Source organism: Juglans regia, chromosome 14 (assembly GCF_001411555.2).
Source record: "Juglans regia cultivar Chandler chromosome 14, Walnut 2.0, whole genome shotgun sequence".
Lineage (NCBI taxonomy): Eukaryota > Viridiplantae > Streptophyta > Magnoliopsida > Fagales > Juglandaceae > Juglans > Juglans regia.
In genome coordinates this window covers 19,494,336-19,505,637 of record NC_049914.1, presented here as the reverse complement: position 1 = coordinate 19,505,637, position 11,302 = coordinate 19,494,336, and the positions used below count along the sequence as shown (strand labels likewise).

Below are 11,302 nucleotides of genomic sequence, written 5' to 3'. Positions count from 1 at the left end.
TGGTTTTTCAGGTTGTAAACCTGTGGCATTTCCTATGGAATCTACATTAAAACTGAGTGCAAATGACTCATCTCCACCTTTGACAAATCCTGCACAATACAGAAGATTAGTGGGCAGATTATTGTACCTCACTATAACTAGACCTGACCTATCCTACTCAGTCCAAGCATTAAGCCAGTTCATGGCTAATCCTAGTAGTAATCATCTTCAAGCTGCTGAAAGGGTCCTCAGGTATATCAAAGCAACACCAGGCCAAGGTATTTTTCTGTCTGCACATTCCCCTCTTCATCTAAAAGCCGACTCAGATAGTGATTGGGGTGGTTGTATTGACACCATAAAGAGTATCACTGGATTCACAGTGTTTCTTGGTGACTCTCTTATATCATGGAAATCAAAGAAACAGCCAACAGTTAGTCGATCCTCAACTGAGTCTGAATACAGAGCTCTAGCCTCTACCACATGTGAACTACAATGGCTGATCTACTTGCTAGCTGACTTAAAGGTCCCTCATCCACAGGCTATTCTACTTTATACAGACAGCAAACCAACTTCTGACATTGCATCAAACCCTATCCAACATGAAAGAACAAAGCACATCCAACTAGACTGCCATTTGGTCCGAGAAAAATTGCAAAAAGGTTTGATCAAGATCATTCACATCCCATCGAAACATCAGCTGGCAGATATTCTAACTAAACCACTTGGTTCCCTCAGTTTCCATCATCTGATCCACAAGATGAGAATGATCAATATACATTCCCATCTTGAGGGGGGGTGTTGGAATATACAAACTCAAATTGAAGCTTTGGAGTTAAAGTCAAAAGAAGCTAAACAGAAAAGTGCAGTTAGAGTGCAGAATGAGATAATTCCAAATGATAGTGAAATTAAATCCAAATGCAAATGTGATAATTAGTTAGAGTATTAAGTAAATATCTTCTGTAAAGTGAAGTTAGTTAGCATACGTGTCTATAAATAGAAGGGTTGCAAATGTATTATCAATTCAATTCTGAAGAAAAACAGATTCACAGAAAATTTCATCTCAATCTTTTTCTATTGAATTTTGTTCTCAATCTTTAGTTTACATTTCAAATACTCTGTTCTTCTCATTCTTGAAGTTACAGAATTTTACATACTCCATGGGAAACATGATCTGATTTTTATTATTATTACTTTTATTTATTTATTATGTTAAACGTGCGTTTAGTAACCTAAAATTATACCCAAAATTCAAAAGGTCAAATACACATTTCGAATCCCCCCCCCCCAAAACGCCCACGTTCTTCCTCCACCAGCGGCCTCTTCACATTCGCCACTGCTTGGGACTGCTGACGAGAACCTAGCCACGACAGATCCACTGCCAACGTTAGCTTGCATCCACGAGTCTTCACCTCCACATTCAACGTCACGGGGTTTTTACTTTTTTTTTTTTTTTCCTGTTTTATAATCTTTGGGCCATTTTCGTTTTTCTTATGTGTTACAATCTCGTGTTTAGTTTTTCTTTCATCTCACATAGACATTCAACTCACTTTCAGATAAGTGCATGTTTGATTCTACGTGGGGCTCTCATTTGATGGTTTACCCCGTGTCAACTCTTGCAAAGAAAATCGAGCACCGAAAATCACAGTAGATATAGTTTGGGTTTTTCTTTGCTTTTGTTTTTTGTCTACTATTGCCCAAAAATCACAAAATATTTGATAGGTTTCATTTCTCAATCTGTTTGTGAACTTGGAATTTGGGGTGGGTGTTAGTGCAGGGTAATTTTTTCTTTTTATGCCTTTTGTAAGAGTGGTAATCGCATTAAAAGCCAATTGGGTTGCACATATGAGTGCCATTGTGAGCTGATTTTTTTTTTTTTTTGATGCGCAGTGAAACTTCTGAGAGTTGATGAAGTATGAGAAAATTGCATTAAAAGCCAATTATTTTTTTCTTTTAGTTTTCAAATGTATGTTGTTTGTAATTTAAATGTACGAGTAATCATTTTTTTGTTGTTACTCCAGCTACATTTATGAACAACAAATATCTATATTTCTCAGCTACATGTATGAATAAACATGCAGTGCAGGATTCCTACCTATTAATGAAGACCACTGTAATTCATTTCAAAACTATGATTCCTTTATACTTGCTTTTTTTTTTAATGGGAAATTTACATGGTGATTGTCTATTGACTCACTGAAGTAGAATCTATTGAAGTTCATAAAATTCTACTTATAAAGGGGTGGGAGAAGTGAGGGGAGAGATTTATAGAATTGCATTGGATAGAAAATAGTGATGAACATAATTTTCACTATTGAGTGCAAAATGCAGGATCTACCAAACCCCCCCTCCCCCTTTTTTATCTCCTCATTTTTAGGATTTATAAAAAGAAGTTTGTAATATTTGAAAAAAAAAAAAATAGGCAAGAGAAAAAGAGAGAAGTAGCGTACTCAATTGTGGAATGATTTATGTATTCAACCACCACAGTTTTAAACTGAAGTATTTAAATTCTAGATTTAAGTTGAAGATTTATGTTTAACCACTATGTTTTTAGCGTATTCAATTGTGGAATGATTTATGCCTTTTTGTTTAGTAACTTTATCCTAAAAACTCAGTTGAAATAGCAGGATGGACAAAGAGGAAGATGAAACAACACCTATGCCTTCTACGCCTTGTACATCAATTTCACCGACTCATGTATGAAACATATTGATCATTTGTAAATATCGTTGTGTCCGATATTGCCATTTAGTTAAATGTATTTTTTTTTATACATAGTTAAATGTATTTTTTATTTGTGTATTATAGGGATATTATGGTCCAGAAAACCTGTACTACCCACCATTTATCTTGCCTCAAAATGCATATTCAAATCCATATACATGCACTTGGAGTAGCCAAGTAGATTATTTTTAAATGTTTTTAGGTTTTTTTTTTCCTTATATGCATTTCGGATGTTCTAACACAGTGCCTAACTATAGCTTCTGTCGATGCCACCTTTTGGACCAATGATGCCCTACCCTCCGTCGAGTAATCCGGAGGAGTCCACAGGAGTTCAACATACCTACCAGGTATACGCCTTTTAATCGTTTTTAGTTTTTTTTTTTCTTATATGCATTGAATTTATTTAAATACTATGCCTCATTATAGAATCCATCGATGTCACAATCGAGTAATCTGGAGGAGTCAACAAGATCTGAAAAGACTCCCCAACTGGCCAGCGAATCATCAATTGTGCCATTGACATTGGGTGCTGAAAGTGAAAAGAATTTTGGAGGTACATCACACACGACTGATAAGAGCTGTCACCTGACAAATGATATTAGACTTCTAACCCAATTAGTAAACACCTAGTGTTATAATATAAATTCTAATACGAAACATACATTTTCATTTTCAGAAACTTCGTCGAATGTAAATAAAGAGGCAGAGGCTAAGGAAACAAATGAAGTATCAGATAATGATGAACGAGTTGAGGAGCCAAAACTTGGTATGGAGTTTACCACTGATAAAGAGCTTCTTCCATATTATAAACGATATGCCAAGCAACAAGGTTTTGGTGTTATCACACAAAGGATGAAGAGAGAAGCATCTGGGAAACCGAAGTATGTGACAATTGGGTGTGCACGTGGCAGCAAGTACCATACGAGTCACAGTAATATCTCGAAGCCACGATCAACAATTAAAACGGACTGTAATGTGGCGCCCTCGACACCCACGTGTTATTTTTATGGAGTTTGTGACACCAGGATGATGACCACAAGGATCACACACCCTAAAGACCAGTGCTCAGAGTGTGTACATCATGCAATAAGTATACAAAATAATATTCGCACGGAGAAATAAAAGGTTTTTCTTTATTAAGTACCAGAATTGTTCAAAAATAGTAAAATAACATTACAAGGATTATACAGTCATTCGACAGATAAATTAAAAACAAGAAATAACATAAGGGAAACAAATCCCATAACGTTGAACAATATCTCAGCAACTCAAGCCTCTGGCAGAGTCGGGCCCTCAGGTTCATACACGGGCTCTGCGTCAGACTCTACGGCACCATAAGACAGAACCGTAGGGTAAAACACCACAATGAGATTATGACATCTCAGCAAGTAATTAACCAAAACAACATCCAAGAGATTTAAAGCACATTAATGATCATGCGTCCCCATACGGACAAATATGCAGAAAAACAAAACCTCATTTCCTTTTTTTTCCCAAAAACATACTTTTAATCAATCACACCAAAAATCTCATTTAACCTAGTCATAACCTTTATTATGAAATTATGCATGCACAACGATCTCCCTTATGGACCGTCTGCACACCCTAGCTCTCATTGTCACACCACGGGTAACATCCGTGCATGAGACTTCGTAACGAGCGATGCACAGTTCTGTGCCCAGCGCATACATGGCCAAGTTTCCTCTAACCTCACCAGTCAAAAGGTCACGGAATCGGTATGAGAGCGTTACCGTCTCGTCCGTTCCCGTCGTCGCCCTACGACAACTCAAGGGACGTCACGTCAGTCTATTACACTCCTGAGTGACCAGAGGAGCTCCACTGAGATAATGTCCCATCTCGGGTTGGGGTCGTGATACACACACACCAACACAATTATAACAACATTTTCATTTCCAAACAGACAACGTGACAACATAGCACAATTTATTAAAGACGATAAATGTGCATTTCAACAGTTTATTGGAATAAATTTTAAATAACTCATTTACATAAAATAGCCCTCCATTAACTATTACACAGTTTCACAACTACATGCGTAATCTCTTCCTCCAATCCGGCCCAAGGCCCAAGACCAAAATCAAAACCAATTACAACCCAACACTTCAATGGCCCAAGGCCCAATTCCAACAGACCAACAAAATCAATAGTTTACAAATGACAATTATAACAATATTATTTTTAAACTGAAAAATTACATACACATGAAGATGAAAAATTCTGGATGATCGCTCGAAAGGGGTGTTACTCAAGGTGGCGTCACAACGGCGGCAACAGTGATTTTCAATAAAACAGTGGCTTTTCTAGTGGGTTTTCTCTCAAAGGAATTCAATCTAGAACAAATGAGTGGAAAATCAACTCACGGTAAGCATAAAAACTTCCAAGAAACCGAGTGCAAATTTCACAACTTTAGAACAAAATAGAGCACGGCACAACTCCTCAAGCTCTCGGATTAACAACCAAAATCACAGAACAAACACTAATTGACTATAAATGAAAAAATGATTTAGACAAGCAAGGAAGATGATGAACTCGGAAGGTTTTATTTGTGGAATCTGTGGCCTATAAATAGGCTAAGCATGGCGGTTTGCGAGACCGCGTGTCGCACGGGTAGAAGAAAAGTGAAATCGGCAGCTCAAGCCGTGGAGGAGAGATGGCTAAGGCGCGGACGTGTGGCACAGCGGCTGGACAACAGCTCTTCGGAGTTCCATGTCGTACAACACCGAGAAGCCCATGCAAGAAGGAGGTGGAAGGTGGTGGCCGCGTGGGGTGGTAGCTCGACAACAAGGCTTCGGAGCCTCCACCGAACGACATGGAGCCGCCATGAGGTGGAGGAAAGGAGGTGGTGGCAAAGGCACGGTTTGCAAAACTTGGTAATGATCTGATTGGAGGAGGAAGAGGCTTCGGCAGTTTGCTAGGAGAAGAAGAAACCAGAACGTAGAAGAAGATGATAGAAGAAATAAGAAGAAAGAAGAAGTTGATGCACGGCGCAAGGAAGGAAACTATGAAACCCTAAAGGATTTCACACCAAAACGTCACCGTTGCATAAAGGGGAGGGGCTGGGTCACAAGCTTCAGCACGGGGTGGGCCAACACCGAACGAGCTGGGTTCAAACCAAATCACACGGCTGGGCTTTATTTAAAACACACACACGGGCTGGATCAATCGTACGGGTTGGGTCCAACTTAAAACATACAGCCCAATTAAAAGCACACACAATACACACACACACATAGAGCCAATAAAAACACTAAAATTCACAAGCTCAAACAGAAAATACACCAAATAAAATAAAACATCATAAATAAAATAACACAAATAACATAAGTAAATAAATAGTAAGGAATTAAAACCCAAAATAAAAACACACCAAAATAATTTACAATTAACAAAAATAAAATAAAATAACACACTTTAACTAAAATATAAAGCGAATTATGAACACAAGAATTTATGGATCTCACATGTCAAGTGAAGGTAAACGCTCACTTGGACAAAAATGGTGTATGAGTTTTGACCACTGCTGAGAATACTGACAATCATGGTACTGTCAGCCCTCAAAAGTCTAGATTTTTTAGAAGTCACAAGTGTTTAGATGAATACAATCAAAGAATGCTTGATCTAAATGACAGGGTAGGTATTTGAATGGATAAAAATTTTGGAGCACTTGTTGTTGATGTGGGGGGGGGTTCGAGAATCTTGAATCTCAAGAGAAAGATTGCCGAAATCATATTGACAAAACTAGACACTTGAGGCTGAGTAAAGGAGGTGGTAAATCACTTAGTGATTACTTTAAGAGGATGGGGAAGATGAATGATGGATTTATTTCTGTGATGGATGTGGATGAGGAGTTGCGACTCAGAAATGTGTTCTAGGCTGATGCATGTAGTCGAGCTATGTATGAGTATTTCGGAGATGTGAGCAACTTCGATATGATGTATCTAACAAATAGATGCAGTACGCCTTTTGCGCCCTTTGTTGGGGTAAACCATCATGGGCAGTCCATACTGTTAGGGGCTAGGTTGATTTCAAGCGAGGATACAAATAGTTTTGTATGGTTGTTCCGAGCATGGTTGGACTGCATGAATGGTCAGGCTCCAAAAGCAATAATAACAGACCAAGACCGGGCAATGAAGAGTGCCATTGCGATGGTATTCCCAGAAACTCGCCATAGATATTGTCTATGGCATATCATGCGGAAACTGCCTAAGAAATTGGGATCTCACTCCCAATTCAATGCAGGGTTGAAGACTGACATTCAGAGTGCCCTATATGATTCGCATACTTGTGATGAGTTTGATGCCAAGTGGGGGGAACTAATTCAGAAATATGACCTTGGTGATAATGCATGGCTGCAAGGGTTGTATATCAAGATATCATTGTAGCTACCAACTTACTTGAAGGGTGTATCTTGGGCTAGTATGAGCACATAGCGGTCTGAAAGCATGAATGTATTTTTCGACGGATATGTGCATTCTGGTACAACGTTGAAGGAACTTGTCGATCAATTTGACAATGTTCTGAGGAAGAAGGTGGAAATAGAGACAACATCTGATTTCAATTCATGCAACCAAATCATCCCATGTGTGAGTCCATTCTACATTGAGAAGCAGTTTCAAGCGGTGTATACAAATGCCAAGTTTAAAGAAATCCAAAGGGAGGAGTGGGGGATGATTTGTTGTAATTGCATACCTATTAGCAAACAGGGTTGTATTTCCACCTTCGATGTCTTGGATAAAATTTCCACATATGACCATGTCAAAATCGTCCATTACGTAGTTTACTATAACGAGGAGGAATGTGATATCAAATGCACGTGTGCACTGTTTGAGATGAGAGGCATTATTTGTAGGCATGCATTTAAAGTTTTTCAAATGAAGAAGATTCATGTGTTGCCAGAGAGGTACGTCTTGTATAGGTGGAGGAAAGACTTAAAGAGGAGATACACACTTGTCAAAAGTAGCTATGATGACTTGCGGGATAATGCGGACGTACGAAGGTATGAACTTATGGTTAAAAGATGTCTGAAATTAGCAACGCGTGTATTCCCAAGTAATGACCATGTCAATGCATTCAGACGGGTTTAGGATGAGTTTGAGCATAATTTTAAAGGATTACCTCTTGAGTCCGGTTTAACCAAGGTCAATGAGAGCGACGTCGTGAATAAGGATAAGAAAATATTAAGCCATAATGTTGTTCGATGGAAAGGGAGACCCCTAACGAAGAGAAAGGTTCCACCTGTGGAGAAGGCCGCAACCAAGAGAAAGAAGAAGCAGGCACTCGATTTTTTTATTATTAATTGTATATATGTTAGACAAGTGTTTGTTTCATTTCTAATAGATGTGTATTTTCTAGCATTTTGGAAATTAGACTTGCAGGAAAATATTTGATGACAAACAAGTTGGAGTTGGTGAGCTCTCGGCCCACCAAGTTGTTGCTAAAGTTGAAGATGTTGTTGTTGGAACCCAATATAGTACTGTCACACAACAAACACCATCGAACAATGATTAGAATTTGTGAAGCATTGTTTATGGGTTTCTTGAAGTATTTTGTGAAAATCTAGAGGTTTTCTATTAGAGGTTGTGGTTGTAATGATTGCATAGATTTGTGGGTGTTCAACATGTATGAAAATCATTATTATATTTTTTATGGGTTATTTGAAGTATTTTGTAAAAATCTAGAGCCCTTTTGTTGGTTGTTGTGGTTGTGACTGTAAAGAATGTATAAATAGTCGAATGCAGTACTTGTATAAAAATCATTATTATATAAATAGTAGAAATCTTGAAGTATTTTGTGCACATTTATTTCGAGGTTGTGGTTGTATGTGACAATTGTTGGTAGTATGTTTTTGGGATTATTAGAGGTTGTGCTAGCATTAAGTTTTCCTGCACCAGGTTGAGTTTTACTTTCTTTTGCTGCATTTCATTATTATAAATGGGAAAAAAAGAGCTACCACAATTTTTCCTAGGATTATTGTCTTGCTTTGTGACTTTCTCGTATCATGCTCGATCCAATGTTTTTCAATTTTGGTATGCCACCTTTTGGTATATAACATAACTAGTTATTTTGTTGAAAAAAAAAACAAAAAAAGGTTGCTGGATGTACAAGTTGCTGCATGAATATACAGTCTCTTTTTGCAGCATTTGCAGGATTCTTCTTAATTAATTTGCTATATATTCTTGTCTGCATGTATATATTAATAACATGCTTAAGTGCGGTTATCTGCATGCATTACATCTTGAGCATTTTGCACTAGAGAGAGAGAGTGAGTGAAAAGGCCCTTATGTCAAAACATGCCCATAACATTCTAAAACATTGACAAAAGCCAATTCATTACATCACATGTTCATTAAAGTTACTAAACACGACTAATTACATCACATGTTCATTACAATCAGTTGTCCAAAACTAAAATAGCTTACATGAGTCAAAGCACTGCCCGACATACAAAAATGTTTTTGGGAATACCACATTTGCAGGATTCTTCTTAATTAATTTGTTGTATACTCTTGCCTGCATGTATATATTATTAACATGCTTAAGTGCGCTTACCTGCATGCATTATTACATCTTGAGCATTTTGCACTAGAGAGAGAGAGAGAGAGAGAGAGAGTGAGTGAAAAGGCCCTTATGTCAAAATATGTCCATAACATTCTAAAACATTGACAAAAGCCAACTCATTACATCACATGTTCATTAAAGTTACTAAACACGACTAATTATATCACATGTTCATTACAATCAATTGTCCAAAACTAAAATAGCTTACATGAGTCGAAGCACTGCCCGACATACATAAATGTTTTTGGGATACATAAAAATTACAAGAAAAATCGCAATAAATGACAACCACAATGGCAACAACACTTTTAAGATTCCCTTATACTTCTTCTCCATTGCTTTATATTTGGCTTATTCGATCATTACATGTTCATGAAATAATCTCTTATTCCTTCATTGAGCTAACTCCTACGTCATCTTGCAGCATGAAATTTGTTGACTTTCAAGATCAATCCATTCAAGAAATCCACATTATTTATTGATCTTATAGTTTGGGCAGTTGTAAAATTTTCTGCCAAAATTATTATCCTGCCTAGAGATTTGGAGTTTTGATGGAATGTCATAGTAGCAAAGTGGCCTATCCAAACTTGCTTTGTCTTTCCCTATTATAGTCCACATACTTGAACTGGTATTGGTACTTGAATTTGTCATTTGTTGGAAAATAAATAAACATTGTCATTAGGAAATAGATAAACATAGTCCACAATAAAGAAAACGAAGCAACTAGTTAGGCTGTTGTGTCATTGGTAAATGGATACTTTGGGTGCACATTGCAAAATAGATGAGAATTCAAGAATGCAAAGTCTATTTACCACTATAAAAATAAAAACATTATAAATTGTTCAAAATGTTATTTTCTGTTTGCAATATCATTAACATGTCATGTTTTTTTATACAAATAAAAATTTCTTATATTTGTTTTTATTCTTAATGCTTCTAGTACCTTTAGTACCTTTAAGAATCTAGGATAGTAGTCAAGCACATGCCTTTATGATCAGACAGGAAATGCTCTGTTCGGTATTTGAAATGCACAATTCAAAATCATATCTACATATTGGTTAAATTATGTTTTGTGGCCAGAAACCAAAACCCAATAAGCCTCACGACCAAACAGAACCAACTAACACATCAAACTATATCGGAGAACATATAGCAAAGCTTGTGACTGCATTAAACTTAAGCAAAGAAAGAGATAGGAAGAGAGTAATAAAAGAAACAAACAAACTAATTCATTGCCCAATTCAAGAATAGCATCACTAAACAATTTCCCATATTAATGCTAAAGTTAGTTACACTTGGGTCTCAGCTCCATCCTCCCCATATTATAAATAATTTCCTTATCTTCATGCTCTTACATGCATTTTCCAATGAATCTATTTGAAAACATAATTATCATATGCTTTAAGTTGTTACAACATATGGAAAACAAATCTACTTTCTACATTAGCAATTATTGATTTTAGAAACTAATTTATAATGGTCACCATAACACCCAACATCCAGTATATGAGAGCCATTATAAACACTTTACCACAAATCAATGCCTTTGCGGAGAACTGGTTCACGAATATGTCTAAGAACAGCAAAGAACTCCATGGTAAAATAAGGAGAAGAGGATACCTTGTCAAAGAAAGTGGTCATTTTGTCAAAAGAACTCCATCAACAGATTTGCTAAAATAAAGTGGTCATACACACGAAAGTAGCTCTAGAAAGTAGACCCCATGCAAAATTCATTAGGAAAACAACATTACCAAAAAATACCATCTACATAAGCTATATCAAGGGTACCAAATTGAGGGGCACCATGAGTATTGGGGCAAAATGTTTTCTTTGAGTCTTTTTTACAAACACTTGTTATTCATTTCTCAAAGTGGCGTTATCAATCCATATCCCTACATATTTCCATAGCCCAGATTACAATCACCATAACAATGAGATTACATTACAGATTACAATACATGGCATTTGAAACAAAATCAAAAGATTTAACCGGTGCCCCCTTTTGGGTATGCAGGGTACTAAG

General features: G+C 36.9%; 1 protein-coding gene across 1 annotated transcript; it reads left to right on the top strand.

The window, feature by feature from the left end:
* The first annotated feature begins 7,163 nt into the window (after positions 1-7,163).
* LOC108988657 (protein FAR-RED ELONGATED HYPOCOTYL 3-like) lies at positions 7,164-8,229 on the top strand. The gene is made up of 2 exons (XM_018961982.1): positions 7,164-7,717; positions 8,097-8,229. The coding sequence occupies exons 1-2, from the start codon at positions 7,164-7,166 to the stop codon at positions 8,227-8,229; spliced, it is 687 nt and encodes a 228-aa protein (XP_018817527.1).
* The last annotated feature ends 3,073 nt before the right edge of the window (positions 8,230-11,302 follow it).